Source organism: Xenopus laevis, chromosome 6S, assembly GCF_017654675.1.
Source record: "Xenopus laevis strain J_2021 chromosome 6S, Xenopus_laevis_v10.1, whole genome shotgun sequence".
In the NCBI taxonomy this organism is placed as follows: domain Eukaryota; kingdom Metazoa; phylum Chordata; class Amphibia; order Anura; family Pipidae; genus Xenopus; species Xenopus laevis.
The window spans coordinates 104,940,575-104,959,167 of record NC_054382.1 but is presented as its reverse complement, the minus strand read 5'-3'; the positions used below and the strand labels follow the sequence as shown (position 1 = coordinate 104,959,167).

Sequence of the window (18,593 nt, the reverse complement as noted above, 5' to 3'; positions counted from 1 at the left end):
GTTGAATTGTGGTTTGTTTTAATTAGCAATTCTGAATCTTAAAAGAGTCATAAGTGAATTTATGTCCCCCTCCATCCCTTTCTCTATCCCTTTCCTGAATTCCCTCTTTGGCAGTCACATTGCATCAATGATTCTTAATTACCAGTTCACCTTTGCTGAAAGTCACACTGGGAAATTTTCTAGTGATTTGTGACCAGAACTTAATACTTTCTTAATACAAATAGTAGAAACAGATTATTATCAGTCACTTCATGTCACTGCCAGTTATGCCGCACTTGCCTAATTTTAGCTTCCAAAATGTTGCCTGTCCATGTTTTTGTCGATTCCAGTTGTTGACAATAATTGAAGACAAACTGATATATTGAAAAGTCTGTACATAAGCCATACACTTACACATCCAATGTTTTTGATTTGTTGAAATGTTATATATTACTGTCCAGCTCAAACCTACATAGATTTCTAGCACATTTGAGCAAAACAGTGTGTAATGAGCAATCAGAGGCATCCAATGCAAAGAACAGAGCATTTTGTCCACAGGTGTGTTACAGCCAGAAACTGCCCCTGCCAACTTCCATTAACGGGCTAATTCTTGACAAGGGCAGGCTATTATTATTTCCTGTATTTGGCTAAAAAGAGCCAGTAATGGTTCCATCAGACATTTCCAGCTCAACTGAATAGAAGAAAGCAGAAGTAGATCCAGGGCCCTTTTTATTGGAGAAAACACCCTGCCTTCTCTCTAGTGAACTAAACAAGAGCCTCTCCTCATTAATTCGCACTTAGTGGTAAATCACCTGCCATGTCTGGATAAAGCTGCTAATGAAGGCATGCAAAAGTTAATTGGGTTTATTGGTAATAGGGAAAATTAAACATTGTACATTAATGGTATGGGAGATCTTTTTTTTTTGTATTATAGATTTTTATTGAACTTTCAGTTAAATATATGGGACAGAGATATAAGAGGAAAAAAGGGGGGCAGTAGAACATAGCACTGAATACTTGATTGAATACATCATGGTATGAGACATTTTATCTGGAATGGTTAGGATCTGGGATTTCCTGAATAAGGTGCCTTTCTGGAATTTGGAGCACCATTCCTTGATGTTACTAAAATATGTACATTTAAACACTAACATAAAAATGGCACTATTTTGTATGTTATTTTAACTAAGTTTGCATAAACGGGTGGTTAAAATAACATACAAAATAGTGTTTTATTAATACATAGAAAAGGAAAGTTAGTTAAAATTGGAAGAATTTTTTTAATCAGGACACAGGTGAATGGCATTTTAAATTTCTTTGCTTGAGGTTTCGGAACTGTGCAAAGTCTCTTTCTCAAAAGTACAACAATGCAAGTAAAGTTTCACAATTCAAGATAAAATCATTTACTTCTTCTTTCATTGCGATATTTCACCCTCTTATGCCCATTATATTCTTCCTAAGAAACTAGATAGAGAATATGCAGTAAATAATCCCCTTGGAATCAAAGTTTGCAAATTGCTAATAATCCAGTAACATTCCCATTATAACTACCTGACCTCTTGATCTCCCCCACGTTTCACTACAGGCACATGGGGGTAAATTTATCAAAGAGTGAAGTTCCGCCACTAGAGTGAAATTCCGCAGCTCTCCATTCGTTTCTATGGGATTTTGAAAGGAGTATTTATCAACGGGTGAAAGTGAAATTTCACCCTTTGATAAATGCGCTTTTAAAAACCCCATCGAAATTAATGGGAAGTGGCGGAATTTCACTCTAGTGGCGGAACTTCACTATTAACTTCACTCTTTGATAAATATACCCCCTGGTCTCTAACCATAGTTTTAAGATCCCATATATTGTGCATTGTACATATGCAATCTGATTTCCCTTCCAATAGGTCCCCAAATTATTTGCTTCTTTTATAGACAGATATAGGGTTAGTCAACACTATGTCATTACATCCACCACTGAGTATTAGACTGCCTCTACCTACAGAGAGGATAGCCCCCAAATCTTCTACCAGAAGGAGCTGCATCTCCCACCGTGAGAGAAGTTCAGCAGCTCTGCTGTCTGTCCTGAGTCTGCAGTGTCTCAATGATAGGAAATCCAAGAGTCTGTCACATTGGACAAGCAGTAGTAGATTCTGTATCAATTCACCTACCATGCAGTCAGAAGAGAGGACCTCGTTTCTCCATCTTCTAAACTTACCTGTGCACTACTCTGGCAAGGTCCTATCACTGCTGTGACAAATAAAACTTAAAATACATTATCATATATCAATTTTTTTGATCCAGAGAAAGGCAAAAAAAAAAAAAAACAAGCTGAAGCCAGTGCCAATTATGCCTCAAGGAAGAAAAAAATCTTCCTGACCCCAATCAGAAACATTCCCTGGATCAAGCATTTGACATCCTTTTAACATGAATGATACCATACAGACTCTCCCTTTTATACTGTATAAGAGTACCAAAACCACAATATGCAGGAAAACTTATTTTTTCTCACCCAATCACTTATTTTGGCTGCTGGTCATTCATATCCCTTGTCATACTGCCCCCGTGTTTATAGTTCTAGGGATTTCCTATCAGTTTTGATTAACAGGCTGTTGTCTGCGTTGTTTAAAGATAAATATTCATACATTGATATTTGTGCATGAAACTGTTATTTGTAGCTGATTCTCATCTACTCTGTATTCTTTAGGATCCTCGTAAATAATGTGCAATTGATGCTTGAGGCACAGCAGGTATTCAGACCAAGAAGAAAACGTAGGTCATTGTCCAGATATGATTACAATGAATACCATCCTTTGCATGAGGTAAGAAGTGATTTACATGGAGTCTTGCACTTATCCACAGAACAACTGCCAGGGACAGATTCACGGAATTATAATACAAATATGTGCTGTAATATATATATATATATATATATATATATATATATATATATATATATATATATATAAAGTAACATAGTACCAAACTCAATGGGAATACATGTGAAAAAAATCAAGATTTATTGAAAAAATCTGATGTTTCGAACACCAACTTTCCTCTTTTGTTATCCTTGAGAAAGAGCACAGTTGGTGTATTCCCGTTGAGTGCGGTACTATGTTACTTTATTAACCTTATTTACCAGCACCCAGGCAAGTTGCTAAACAAGTTTAGGGTGTACTCCTCCTGGTATTTATATATATCTGTTGTGAACACATGGTCTTCTGTATCAGACTTCCTGTTTTCAGCATAAACCTCCAGGGCAGGGCTTGAGCATGCTCAGTTTGCTCCTCCCCTCCCTGCTGTAATCTGAGCCCAGAGCTATGAGTGAGCAGGGAGAGACTCAGGCAGGAAGTGATGTCACACCAAGCTAATATGGCTGCTGCTATCCTAAACAAACAGAGAGAGCTTCTAGAGCTGTTTACTCCGGTATGGTTATAGCTTGCACTATTGTGGCTAATCTATTGGCAATAAACTGCTTTGCTAGCTTTCCTTCTCCTTTAAAGTTAACTTTTGGTCTGTTATAAAATGGCCAATTCTAAACAACTTTTCAATTGATCTTCATTATTTATTTTTTTATAGTTTTTGAATAATTTGCCTTCTATTTCTAACACTTTCCAGCTTTGAAATCTGGGTCACTAACGCCATCTAAAAAAAATGCTCTGTAAGGCTACAAATGTAGCTTCAGAAACACTTCTATAGTTCATATAAACAAGCTGCTGAGTAGCAATGGCGGAAATTGAAAAAAGGCTAAATGACACAGGTTAAATAGTGGATAACAGATAACACCGTTATATTCTACAGAGTGTATCTGTTGTATAACCTTTCTCCTTTGAATGGCTGCCCCCATTGCTACACAGCAGCTTATTTATATAAATAGTAGTGTTTCTGAAGCAAACAAAGCAGTTTAACTAGTACAGGGCAACACTGCATTATATTTTTATTACTTTAAAACAATTTAATTTTTTGGACTTTTTCTTTTGTCTCTTAGATCGAGTCATGGATGTTTTATATGAACAAAACCCATCATGATCTTGTTTCTTTATTTACCATTGGAAAGTCTTATGAGGGCAGATCATTATATGTGCTTAAGGTAAATGAATCATCCCCTGAGTAGATCTTGCAATTAACAAAGTTGATGGTGCCAAGATTTGCATTTATTCTGGACTATCCTGAAATTTATTTCGATAAAACCCACTCGATTCCATTTTAGATTAAATTCTAGATTTCCCCATAGACTTTAAAGGAATTTTCATGTGATACACCATGAAATAAAGTTGTCTCATCAAATAAAATCTGGCCCTTTATCTGAAATGTTACCTTCTTTTTTGTTTAAATATTTTGAGTTACTCAGTAGCCCGTATGTTCATCTTATCAAGGAACTTCCGTGAGCAATTTAGATCAAATACAGCTTATAAAACACAGACTTACAAGTTGGCCTTGGTGAAAGATAAAATGTGTTTTTGCTTTTCCTGAAAGAAGAAATAAATATTTTCAAAGTTAGGAAGTCTTTCCTTTTTAGATGCCTTAATAGATTTCAACCAGGGAATCACTGACCCATAAGTCTAACATCAATAGCGTGAAGCTTAAAGCTTGCTGAGAGATAGTGTTAACCAATTATTGGTAAAAATTGAAGGACAACTAAAATGCTAGAAAACATATTTCAGTTTTACAGGTTTTGCATTTTACTATGCAAAAATTTCTATATATTTATATATTTGGGCAACTTTAATAAGCATGCTACGAGCTAAATGGAATGTAATTGATAACTTAGAGTTATGTAATGCTCTATGAATATATTACAGTATTAAATATTTACAAGAAGATATTTAAAATAAATTAACAAAGATTTCGTATTCACATAAGCATGCAATCTAAAGGCATTAAAGTGATTCTATCACGGGAAAACTTGTTTTTTTAATGCATTAGTTGCAGTACTGTTAGTGCTGTTCCAGCAGAATTATGCACTAAATCCATTTTTCAAAAGAGCAAATAGATTTTTTTTAAAATTTAATTTAGATTAAATTTACATTAACATGTAGTTAGTTTCCCAGGTGCCCTCAATAATGTCACTTGTGCTGTGATAAACATCAGTGGGAGTGATATCACCCCCTGCTCCCCCCCCACAGCCTATCGACTTAACAATGGTAAGGTTACCAAATAACAGCTCCCTGACACCAGCATTGTTGAGTGTAGATACGTAAATATCACTCAATAGTGAAAAATTCAAGTCCCACTGAGGCTCCTCCAGTTACATTGAGTAGGAGAAACAATAGCTCATCTGAAAGTAGTCCTATTTTGAAGTGCTGGCTCTTTCGTAATAATGTCAGATTTTAAAGATTTTTTCATTAAAATGTCAGATTTTCAAGATTTTTTGTGAAAATGTCAGAATTTCACGATTTTTTCGTGGAACTTTCAGATTTTACTGAAATTTTTTTTGCCGTATCACGAATTTCGCGAGTAGAGAAATTCGCACATCACTAGTCACCCCATCTCATACAAAACAATGGCAGACACTGCCAAAGACACACAAGAACCATGCAGTGCTTGCTTTGGTTCCATAATCAATACCTGCTTGTCACCGAGCAATGTTTCCATGCCTTTATTTGAAAATCGGTAATTTAGGGCATTTTGATAGTTGCTTTTCCTTGAAGGTGCAGCAAAAGTAAAAATGCTAAAAAAGCTAAAGGACAGATATAATTCCAAGAGGGGGGTCATTCCAAGTAACCAAACTAATATGTGCCCTATTTCCATATGGCAGAATTCCATTGTTTAGTATGTTTAATTAGTTAACAAATAATTATTATATAAGTCAGTTACAAATTTAATAGGCCGGGTCTCAGAATGTGCACTGCATGTGCTTAGTAGCTGTGTTTTCGTTGTGCCTGGATATGATTTTGTGATTGCACCAAACTAATAGCTGGTCTAATTTTATATATAACAATTTTTCCTATCACCTTTATACTTCATTCCATACAAGTATAACTGTGACTCTGCACCTTCACACTGCTTTTTTCTTCAACTATGCTGACAAATCTACTGCTATGTGTACGTAGGGCACCATTATGGGCAAAACCTGGTTCTACAGCTATGCACCTGTATCCATGATAAACATGCCAATGCAGGTCACACTTTATCAGTAGGATACGAAAAAGCTTTCTTCGCAAATTGCATCATTTTCTTAAGTTTCCAAAGATCACTTATTTGCCCAGAACTACGCAACCTGTTTACTATGGTTCCCCGAGAACTGTAACATCAGGGTTCTACATTGTCTGATGCAATGTTAGATATAGACAATGTGGCTTTCTCTGGAAATTAGGTATACATTAGGCCAATCTGCCTGCACTCCTTCCCTTTCTAGCCTTCTCAGACCCAGGTGAGGATAACAAGAATTTCTAATGAAGTGAGATTTATTCTGTTTCATTTTGAACCTGTGAACATATTTTTTATGCTATTCCTACTAATATGTTGCCTGAAGGAAGATTCTCGCCTTGTTTCATGACATAAGTGCCCAAGAGGATAACCATTGTACCCTCGCTGCTTTTCTTTCTGTTCTGTGAGGGGATATTAGGCAGTATACAAGCTGTCATATAAGGATGAGAGCCACTGACAGCAGTATGATTAAATCAGTTGATATCTCAACTATATGTATATTCAATTTTAATTGTGCCCCTGTTGGCAACTGTCAAATACTAGTATAAATGCATATATTCTAGAATGGACTTTCCTGTCCATTCAGTGACATATGACCCCATAGTTTTCTAAGAATACAATAGACCCTACCTGGAATGAAGTAAAATTTTCCCCTAAAATCATGTGTTTCTTAACGATCTGTAAGCTTAAACGAAAGACTTTGGACCCTTTTTATCCAAAATTATTTTGTAGAAGGTGAACTGATCTTTCCTGACATATGAATATTACGGTAGATTTTGTCTTCCCCAGAGCTTTAGGCTCGTTATCCATTCTGCAGAATAATGAATTTGATTTTTAGAATTTTGCTGTTGCATATAAAGTAGCTGAGCCGTAGTGTTGGGATTTTTTTCTTTATTTTTTCATTTGATTTTGCAGTTGGGGAAAGATACAAATTCTTATAAGAAAGCTGTCTGGATGGACTGTGGTATGCACGCACGAGAATGGATTGGACCAGCATTTTGTCAGTGGTTTGTTAAAGAGGTATTGCGTATTTAATTTTATACTGGAATTGTGTGAATTTTATTCCATTCTGCATCTTCCCTTCCCCCAGGATTATCTCCGAAATTGGACATCCTTCTTCAATGTCTCCTTATCAAGGTTACCCAATTACTTACAAATTCCTTGTGACCTATGTGATATTTTAATATTTATATCCCCATAGCTTACTCTGTCTCACACTAGCCATCCAGACACTTTCCAGATCTACTGTATGCAAGGGGGAACTCTCCTGGTAAACTGGTACTGCTGTACTGAGGTCCATCCACTTTTAGGGGAACAGAGAGTGCTGAATAGGGAAATATAAAGTTCCTCTTCCATTAAATTTATTTGTGAAAGGCAGGCCTGGATTTATGGGAATGCCACAATGGCCGGGGCCTACGACGGCAAGCTTTCGATTACAGCATGATTCCCAGCACACCCTAATCTTTTCAGAAGCACTGGGGACATGCAGGAGATTTGATTTGCCTAATTCCTAGTGCTTTGGCTCTGAAAACTTGCACTTGGGGTGCTCTGACAGGTGAGAGAAAAAGCCGCAGGACCCTCTGCCCTAGGGGTGCACCACAAAGCATAAATTTGGGTCTGGTGGTAGGGGTCTGAAAACATCCATTCAGTTGTATCCTTTTCTATGGCAGCTCCCTAGATCTCCTTTGACCAATGTGTTTTCTTACTTTAATGAGCAATTGAAAATGTAACCAATACTTTAAAAGAATTATGTCATGGGAAAACATGCTTTTTAGAAAATGCATCAGTTAAGTTCACTCCTCCACTAGAACTCTGCACTGAAATCCATCTTCCAAAACTGATTTTTTTTTTATATTTAATTTTGAAATCTGACGTAGTTTCTTAGGTGCCCTCAGCCCTGTGACATATGCTCTGATAAACTTCAGTCATTATTTACTACCCCCCTCCTGCCTCCAGTAGCCTATTAACAGACAGGGCCGTATTTACATAGTGGGCGCACCTAGGCCCAATGCCGTTTGTCGCCCCTTTATTCGTGCAAATTTTTATCCAGCACATCCCCAGTGTTTTTGAACCAATGTGGGTGTGGTTGGACAGCATGAGGCCCCCTTAAAATATTGCCGACCTAGGTGGCCTTTCCACAAATCCGGGCCTGTTAACAGAATATTGAGAAGGTAACAGGATAACAGCTCCCTGACACCTGCATTGCTAAAAATTCTCCTAGTGGTAGATATGAGAATAGCACTCAATAGTAAAAATCCAAGTCCAGCTAACCCAAGTTGCGATTCCTTTAGTTATATTGAGTAGGAGGAATAATAGCCTGTCTGAAAGCAGTCCCATTATGAAGTGCTGGCTCTTTTTGAAAGTATCAGGCACAATGACCTGAGATGACAGAATTGTGTAATTTAGTAATAGAAACTATACCATAAAAATCATGACAGAATCCCTTTAAGCTAGTCATGCTATTTTTGTACTTTTTTATCCAAAATACTTACCAACAGTTACAATTTGATACGGTTTTTATCCTCCGGTTTGTCAATTGAATGCTTAACCCAAATAGGGAAGGTATTTATTTTCTCTTATGTTTTGAGCCTCTGACTTCAGCCTTGCTGATTAGTGCAGATCATGGACTGTGAGGAAATCAATACTCGAGTGCAAGGTTGGAATTGGCTGGCCTTTAGATTAAGTTTCTCCTTGGGAGCTGATGTAAGAGCTTCCAAAACAGAAGTATCAGAAATAACCATGACAACAAAAATATACAAAGCAAAAAACACATTACACTGCAAAATTTAGAAATTTGTTGATTGCAAATGTTTGGACCCCCCCTTGACTAGCCATTACATTTTTGGTTTGTTTCGTAAGTAGTACACAACTACTGCAGTCAGTGTGTTAAACAGCATACTGCCAAATGTTACTTTAAAGCATAAGAGCAATGAAAACAGTTCTATAAGTTTGGACATTGTAGCGACTTCTGTATTCAATTAAATGCTAATAAAATTCATACATTTAAAATAATGTTTAAGTCAGAGGACTAAACACATGTATAATATACAAAACATTCAGCTTGCTTTTCTTCAAGGAGATCATGATGGCTTTTTAGGTCTGTTTAGGATCATCATCTTGTTGTAGGAGCCACTTTCCCCTTTTAGCTTCAGCCTCTTGTTCCACATTGGCATTCAGAATTTACTGATATTTAGTGGAATCCATTAAATGCTGCTCATTTTTTCTCCAAACAATTCATTGATCGTTTTGGCCAAAGAGTTAATTTTTTACTAAATCAGTCCACAGAACTTTTCCAAAGGGCTTCTAGCTTGTGTAGCATACCTTTGCGATGAGGGTGCAGGTAAAGATTCCTCCTGATGACTTTTCTGTGCAGATCATGTTTGTGCAAGCAACGCAGCACTATGGAATGCTGCAACACCGCTGCTATCTCAGCCAAACCTTTCTGCAGCTTCTTTGCAGCCTTTCTTGCCAGCCTAAGAGATTTTTGGATCTTGCTTTGACTTTCACAATTCCTCTAACTGCTATACCTTGATGACATTACACAGTGGAAACTGCAAGCTGGAACCATTTTACAATATTTAATAGCTTTCTCCTCCTTTGTAGGAATCAATTAGCTTAATTTTCTGATGCTGAGGGTTGTCCAGTAACGTAACTAGAGGTGGGCGGGCCCTGGTGCGTGACATGCAGCCGCCCCCCCCGTACACGTATTTTAGGCCCGCATTTCAGTGGCGCGGACTGGCGGGGGGCCCTAAAGGTGTGCGAGTTACAGCCAAAAGTTTAAGGGGTCAGAGATGTTATTAACCACTTCAATTGGTGACAACTCTTAATGGTTATTAACGGCTAATGAGGTAATTAGTGTCAGGGTCCTTGAAAAACAGTGTTTATTACTGGACAAGTTTTGTACATGACACAATGACTATTTTCTTTGTTTCTTTGTTTTAAAGTTTGTGAAATAAAATGTAACTGTATATTAACATTTCCAAATATGTTCTTTTTATTAACAAACTTGCATTACTCCTCAGACTCCTTGGTTTATGGTACCTCCACTCAGACTCCTCTGCTTTGAATATATTATTATATTATACATGTGCCATGTTGATTAAAAGAGGACAATATACAAGACTTTTCATCACTGCCAAAGCTCAGCAGTTTAAAAACTATATGAACACGGTGTCTGCTTTTAGGAACAAACCAAACAACTACTGGCTACGAAGCTGACGCACTATCCTATTGGCCATCCATGCCTGTCACTGCCAACATGAATGAGGATACTGTTCAAGCTTGGTTCTAAATCTATAACTTAGACTATGCCGTTGTGGCTCTTTATTTTATTTATTAAAGAAACATTCCATAAACCTAAAGTATAATAGCTCAGCTTGACATCACACTATGCACTGGGCTTTATACTTATAGCAGAGAAGTACTTTAATATGACTATTATCTGTGGAATAGGACAATGTAATATGTATTTTTTTCATTACAATTTAAATTTATTAGGAATTGTAGTTGGTACATTTTTGGCAACTCCCACTTCAGCTCCCCAAAATTGCTTCCGACTCTGACTCCAGGACTCTGATTACCTGTTTCTAATTTTTATTTACAAAATTAACCAAATATGTAATCTCACAAGGGGTGCCCACATTTTTATAGTTAACTGTGTATTGTACCATTGCCTTGTGTGGTTGCAGTGAAATCAGTGTGTACACAAAAGCGTGCCTACATAATGATGTAATTTGCCTGAAGGAAAAAGCCCAATCTTCTAGTCTTACATTCACTACAGACTGGACTAATTGACCTAATACCGATAAGTATGAGAAACAGTTAGCTGCCAAGAAGAAGAGTGCAATTATTTTTATTAAACCAATTTAAATGTAAAATAAAGAAATAAATATGGACATACTGTATACATTCTAACACTAGTTGGCTTCTTTCAATGGAGCATTTAACTTGTATTTGGACTGTACTGTATATGTTTATATACATTACATTATGGCAAACTAACCCATATATATAAGTATATTTTTATAATATGCATAGTGTTCATCTTATAATTATATTTATTTTGCAGGCAATTAATTCATACAACACTGATCCTGCTATGAAAAAAATCCTCAATCTCCTTTACATTTATGTAATGCCTGTGTTCAACGTGGATGGATATGATTTCAGCTGGCATAGTGTAAGTGACTTGTTTGATTTACAAATGATATTTATTTTTCATTGCCCTATTTTGTAATTGATGGTGTACTGTACATATACATTATTATTATTCCCAATCTACTGGCCAGAAGTTTGGGAGTCCAATACATGATATCCAGGCTGGATTTGTGGAAAGGTCACAAAATCAATGCAATATTTTAGAGGAAGGAAATAGATCCCTATCAATGGATTTCGATCCATACTGAATTTTTAAATTACTCAACTAGAATTACAGTAATTGATAAGCAATGTCATAGGGCGAAACTCCATGGGGCGATGATATCAGATGCGTCGCGAGTGGAAACGGCCAGTCGGAGGCGCTGAATATAATTTAAGTTATAGAAGCATCGCAGCTACAAACTACATGCATCCAACATCACACATGTCAGAGGTGAACGCCGCATGCTGGGTCTTTTGAAGCTATATTCGGCACCTCCGACTGGTTGCCTGAGTTTCCTTTTAGCGTGACAATGTCCGAAAAGTCACTTTTTTGTGCTTTTTAAAGCTTAAGATTTTCAACAAACCTGAATATGAATTCAACTCCCCTAATATACAGTATGTTCTAAATATCCTGTGATACCTGCCCAAAGTCTGTCGACCATATATATATTATAATAATATCCCGCCGCAGGTTCATCTAACCTCTATTTGTTATAAAATGTCTCTTATTTATTTCCCCCAGACCACAATATATAATGTATAATCGTTCCTTGAGTGTCTTCTCAACAATGTTTTTTTACCTCAAAGTTAATTGAAAGAGAATGGTTCTGTCTGCCTTTAATCACCCGTGCCGCTACTGAGAAAATACACGGTGTGTTTATAGCCCCTGAAGCCATTTGTGTTAATTAATGGCTGCAGTGTTGCATATGTATTGTGTGCAGCTAAATAATCTCTTATTAATTTAATTGCCATTGACATAATAGCAAGTAAATACACTTGGAGCCGATGCCTCCATGTCTCATTAATTCTAAAACCTGCTAAATGGACAGATTTGTACATATAAAACTTATTCATGTTTTTTTATAATGCTAATAGAGGTACAACTACAGGAGGTGCAGAGGTTCCATACACAAATGAACTCTGGGACATAAAAGGCCCCTTAGAAAGAAAAAAAAACAGAATAAGATTGTTAAACAAAGAAGATAAAAGCAATACAGGCTAAGGGCTAGTCCACACGGGGAGATAGCGACGCGTTTGCGGTCGCGGCGACAAAGCGCCGCGACAGTCGCCGCGACCGGCGCAGGCGACAGTTTTGTATGGGCGCCTATGTAAAAACGCCCGTGCTAACCACACGAGGCGATGCGCTTTTCAACAGTCGCCTGAAAAAGCCTGGCGAGGCATTTTCAGGCGACTGTTGAAAAGCGCATCGCCTCGTGTGGTTAGCACGGGCGTTTTTACATAGGCGCCCATACAAAACTGTCGCCTGCGCCGGTCGCGGCGACTGTCGCGGCGCTTTGTCGCCGCGACCGCAAACGCGTCGCTATCTCCCCGTGTGGACTAGCCCTAAAGGGGCCAGCACAACATCACACCTGAACAAGTAGTGACATAAGGGAATATAGGGGGTAAAATAAGTAAAACTGTAGACTGTGGTTACGGAGATCAGGAGCAACAACAATGCAGGCCCAAGTCTGGCACAATGGCTCAAGGCCTCTTGTTACACAACTGTCTAAAAAAATCACACATTTTTATAAAGTTGTCACATTAAGGTGAAGCAAATGTAAAGATACATTGTATTTTTAGATGTTAACTGTCACTTAGACTGCTAAGATGCTGGTGTCTGGCAGATGCTGGGCACGAGTGAAGACTGCCCTGCAATTCTTGGTGGTGCACAATATTGGGCTTAGGCATTTTCCCAATGTCAACAATTCCATCACAGTGGCTTAACTACTTATATGCCCCTCTTTCGGTTTTCAAAATGAGATATGTGGGGAGAAACACAAACAACTGCACTGTACCCGGGCACAACTCAGGGTCATGTATGTATATGCCACTGGCCATTTTAGCATACAACCTCACAATGATGACTTCTATAACCTTTCCAAATAAGAACAATTTTTGTGCATTTGTTGTTGTGTACCTTGCACAACCAAACTATTGCACTGATTTGCAGTTGCACAATCTCAGTAGCATTTCATGCAGTAGTTCAAGAGGAAAACCCTTGCTTTATATACATTTTCTGTGTGCTGCATGTTGTGTGTTATAATATAATGCTAATGTGACTGACTAGAATATGTTTGTTGTACTTTAGATTTATTGTTGTACATTTCCTTTTGTAAACAGGATCGCTTTTGGAGGAAAACTAGGTCTAAAAACACAAGACATCAATGCTATGGGGTTGATGCTAATCGTAACTGGAAGGTGCATTGGAGCGGTAAGTGCAAGACTTCTCTCTGTTAGGGGGGGGATATAAGAGGGCACAGCATAAAAGATCTCTGCACAACCCCTGTTTAATGGTAACTTTTAGCTTCATGCAACACTCAGAGAGACTCATAACTACCAGCTGCCTGTATCTATGAGTAACTACAAGGATGTGAAAGGAGACAATATGTGACCAGGGAAGAGATTCGATAGACCCCCTTCTCCTCACCCCTTAACCATTGGTGTAATGTGAAACCAATTGCCATCCCGAATAAGGGAATGCAAGGACCCTTGTAATAAAAAATAACTGCACCCAGACTCTACTAATGTCACCATTTTTTTGGGCAGCAGGTATTTGCTGAGAGAGGGAATTAAATTGCTCACTCCATTGGTTATGTCTCAACTACTGTATTGGCCAGAAATTCTTATAGGATACATCTGAAACCTGCCCAGGAAAACGTCAGCTTACAAGCCAAGCCCAGGCATAAGGCATAAGGCATGAAATGAAGCATTCTGTTGCATAAAAAAATAGTTGCAAGCCTATCGCCAATATTAAAATCTACAATGCTAAATGAACAGTTAAATAGCAATATGGCTAAAAACATAGGAAATTGTCTGCTCCTCTGTAATATGGGATGGAGAATGCTCTGGACTTGGGGTTTTCCAGATAATGGATACTGTAATTTGAATCTTCATACCTAAGTCTACCAGAGAATAATGTAAACATTAAATAAACCCAGTAGGCTGGTTTTACTTCCAATAAGGATTAATTATATTTTAGTTTGGATCGAGTACAAGGTACTGTCTTATTATTACAGAGAAAAGGGAAGACAGCCAATCAATAATTTGAAGCTTTCTGTATAACGGGTTTCCGGATAACGGATCCCATACCTGTACCATTTTTAGTGTGGGAGTAGTAATCTCCATTTAAAGGGCTGCTAGAAGAAAAAAAGAGTGTACCCAATCTCAGGCACAGCAGCTTAGCCAAGATAGTGAAGAGATAGTATTTTTAGGAAATATCATGAATTCTTATTTAATTGCATATTTTTACTACTCTTCCTGCAATTAATATTATTCAACCTTGAGAATCTCTGGTATCTCTTTGTTTAAGAAATACAAGGCATACAGGACAGATTGCAGGGATTTCAGCAGGGGTGTTAATGTGTCTTTATGAAAAGCAGCTAGCAACTACGTGGGTATCCAGAGTACTTTAAACGAATACAGTCAGAATCAGTTCTACCCATGACAGCTATCTGCTCTTATGAAATGTGTATCAGCTGTACGTTTGTGGTTTGAGCCTCTTTCTGCTAATGCCCTCAAATTAATTACATACAGATAAAAAGGCAATTACATTAGGAGCTCACACCCTACAGAAAAAGTGATCCCAAATAAGATATAATGAATCCTTACTGGAAGCAAAACCATCCTAATTAGTTTATTTAATGTTTTAATAATTTTTAGCAGATCCCAAATGCTGTCTCTATTCAAAAGCACAGGATCAGGCAAAATGACCTGAGAGGCCTGCCTACACACCGATATTATTTGTAAAAAAAAATTGTAAAAAAATATATATATAATTCTTGGTTCAGGAATAACATTTTATATGGTAGAGTGAATTAGTTGCAGTATAAACAATGTAATTTAGAAATAAAAACAACACAATAAAAATCTTGACAGTATCCCTTCAATATTTTAAATGGCAACGTATGTCAGCAAACAATATGAAATAATGCTTCCCTTGTCTTAAACTATATGGATGTGGAAAAAGAAATAGTCAATATGCCCTAAATTTCTTTTCACTGCTTTCAAACTTTATATCAACATATCTATAAAGGCTTTAATTTGTCCAAGTCACGATATATAGTATCTGGTAAAGGTAAGTCTAAAGCAACTGGAGTTTCTGTGTATTCTTAAAAAAAATCATAAAGTTTTATCATTTATCCACTTCTCAAAAGAGGGAACAGGGTTTTTTTTTTAAATTTAATTTTTAAATTTGAAGTAAGGATAGCCATGTTCATAGATTCCCAGATGTCCTCAGCCATGTGCTTTGCACTCTGATAAATTTCTTTACTGCTGCACTGCAAATTGAAGTGATATCATCCCCCTTCCTTCCACCCTCCCACCCCCGCCCCTGCGACCCATCGGCAAAACAATGGGAGGGTATCCAGATAATGTGCTCCCGTGCCTCACCTAGTGGTAGATATGAGAACAGCACTAGTAAAATTGTATGAATCTAAGTCCAGCTAACCCAAATCACTACTCCTTCTGAAAGCATTTCCATTATGAACTGCAATGGCTGCCTACACACCAGTATCACAACTAAAATAAAATACATTTATTGGTTCTTGAATACAATTTTAAATGGTAGAATTATTAACTTGCAATGTACACAGTGTCTTTAATTTGAAATAGTACAGCAATTGGTTAATAAATTCCTGTGCGTACTACTAGCTCTTGTGTTCAGGTCCCTAATTTTATTTTCAATCTGTAACCTTGTTGTAGGGATGTGCTCTTGTGTCGCTTAGTGCTTTATCACTTGCGCCCCAAGGAAATGTAAATGACCCCATCAATGAACTCAATGTTCAATGACTTCAGCTTGCACACAATCCATGTAGATGTGCTGATATTTACATCACTCTAGTAAATTTGTTTATGATCTGTTTTCTAACATTACAGATGAAGGTGCTTCCTTAAACCCATGTGACAATACATACTGTGGCCCCTTTGCTGAGTCTGAGCCAGAAGTTAAGGCTGTCGCCCAGTTCCTTTACAAACAAAGAAAACATGTTCGGGCCTACATGTCCTTCCATGCTTATGCCCAGATGCTGCTTTATCCTTACTCTTATCAATATGGTACCATTCCAAATTTTAGCTGTGTGGTAAGTAAGTCTTGTGATATTTTCCTGTAGCATTTACAATGTTAAAGCCTGTTTTTGGCATTTATAAAGAACACAGCATGCTGACCGACTAATTTACATTATAGTTTTGTGCATTATACGAATATGTCTGATTTCTTTTGAGTCCCTTGATTTAGTGAGTGAGGTTTACCAAAGTCTGTGCTTATAACATTTCTATTACAGTGCTGCACTAACAGTCATAATTAATTACAGGCTGCCTGTGGAAACTGTATTATTAATCACAGATATTCATGCTTTACAGAATGTAAGTTAGTTGCTACTTGTGCTTTGCTTTTAAAATTTAAATAAAGGCAGCCCATTCATTATTATTTTACCTGAGTATTGCTTACTGGGAAAATTATTGCTTATTCTATTTAGTTTCTCGGATTGCTATTGAAAGTGAAGAATATCAGACAATTAAGACAGCTAACAAAGCCATGCTGGCACAAGAGGCAGATGAACTATAAATATATTCCAGTCCAGGTTAAAGTAAAATTATTACTGAAAAAAAAAACAACTTGCTTCAAGGCTAAAGGCCCTAATGTGGGCCGAAACTTTGGATGCACAAATGATGTTTGAATAAAGATTGCCATGTATTTAAAGTAACTGGAGTGCAGGTCCATTCTAAATAATCAAGCATATGCATTGTTTTACCGAGCACCCACGAGTTTTTTTGAAGGGGAAGAGTGTAGACACTTTTTGGACTATTTTATAAATATATATATGTATATACCTTTTTACGTGGTTTACAGAAACTTAATTAATTTTATACTGACTAATATGATTAGCTCCAGTGTTTTGGTTGCGCACAAAACTCCAGGCACTTAACTATTTGGATAGCCAGTGGCGGAAATACCGGGGGAGCAGGGGGTGCCGAGACACCAATCTGCTTTTACATGCCCAGGCACATTCCCATTTAATTAACCAACATTGGAAGCTGGCTGGTTTAATGTAGGGGCCTTTAACTCTGAAGCAGCAATTAATTGGTCTTATGAATAAATTCCTTTGTAATGTATTCTAGGAAGTAAACAGAATGTTTTATAAATAGGTTACACTACAAGTACACTCTGCACTGCTCCTCTGCAATTTAACAGTGCAGTGCCAAAGGTTGTATATGTAGAGTATATGTCCCTATTACTGCACAGAATTATAGGGCACTTTCCTGTGTTAGAAGTGGCCCTTTCATATACATTTCCAAATAACTAATATTATAGTATTAGTTGAAAATATCCTGCAGTTAGACTTGCAGATCTTACTATTAAACTTCGAAATATGGCATTTAATGAGAGACTGTGGAATTAAAATTGTTGCTATTATTATTATGTATTATTAACATTTATTTATATAGCACCAGCATATTTTGCAACGCTGTATAGTAAATGTGTTTATACAACTAAATCACATTAATTACATACATAGAACATACATACATCATAACTAATACGGTACAAATGGTGAGGAAGGCCCTGTGCAAAAGAGCATTACAATCTAAAGGGAAGGGAATAAAACAAGGTGTGGGAGTGGGCAGGATTAGAATTAAGTGAGTGAGAGATGTAGTACTGTATGTGGTATTGCATTTGGTAGTTAAGCAGAGTGAGGGTAGGCTTCTCTAGAGAAATGCGTTTTAAGAGATCTTTTGAAAGCAGAAAGGTTGGGAGAAAGTCGGACAGACCGTGAGAGAGAATTCCAGAGCAGGGGTGCAGCCCTTGCAAAGTCTTGAATGCGAGCATGTGTGGAGGTAATGAGAGAAGGGTTGAGTAGCAGGTCAGTATAGGAGCGTAGAAAGCGATTGGGTGAGTATATATAGAGATGACATCAGAGGGTGGGGCAGAGTTATGAAGTGATTTGAATGTCAGGGTCATTCATTTGAATTTTATTCTGAGAGGTAGTGGAAGCCAGTGCAGGGATTGACAGAATGGCGTGGCAGAGGAGGAGTGGTTGCTGAGGTGTATGAGCCTCGCAGCAGTGTTGATTATGACATGATTTAACAAGTGACTGGATATGAGGCGTGAAGGATAGGAC

At 37.4% G+C, this 18,593-nt stretch overlaps 1 protein-coding gene across 1 annotated transcript in view; it reads left to right on the top strand.

The window, feature by feature from the left end:
* LOC100126651 (uncharacterized) overlaps nucleotides 1-18,593 on the top strand; it is a 52,132-nt gene that overhangs the window by 30,878 nt on the left and 2,661 nt on the right. Inside the window, 6 exon segments of the mRNA NM_001110751.1 lie at nucleotides 2,675-2,789; nucleotides 3,956-4,057; nucleotides 7,033-7,137; nucleotides 11,186-11,296; nucleotides 13,597-13,687; nucleotides 16,351-16,553. Coding sequence (NP_001104221.1) covers nucleotides 2,675-2,789; nucleotides 3,956-4,057; nucleotides 7,033-7,137; nucleotides 11,186-11,296; nucleotides 13,597-13,687; nucleotides 16,351-16,553 — 727 coding nt within the window.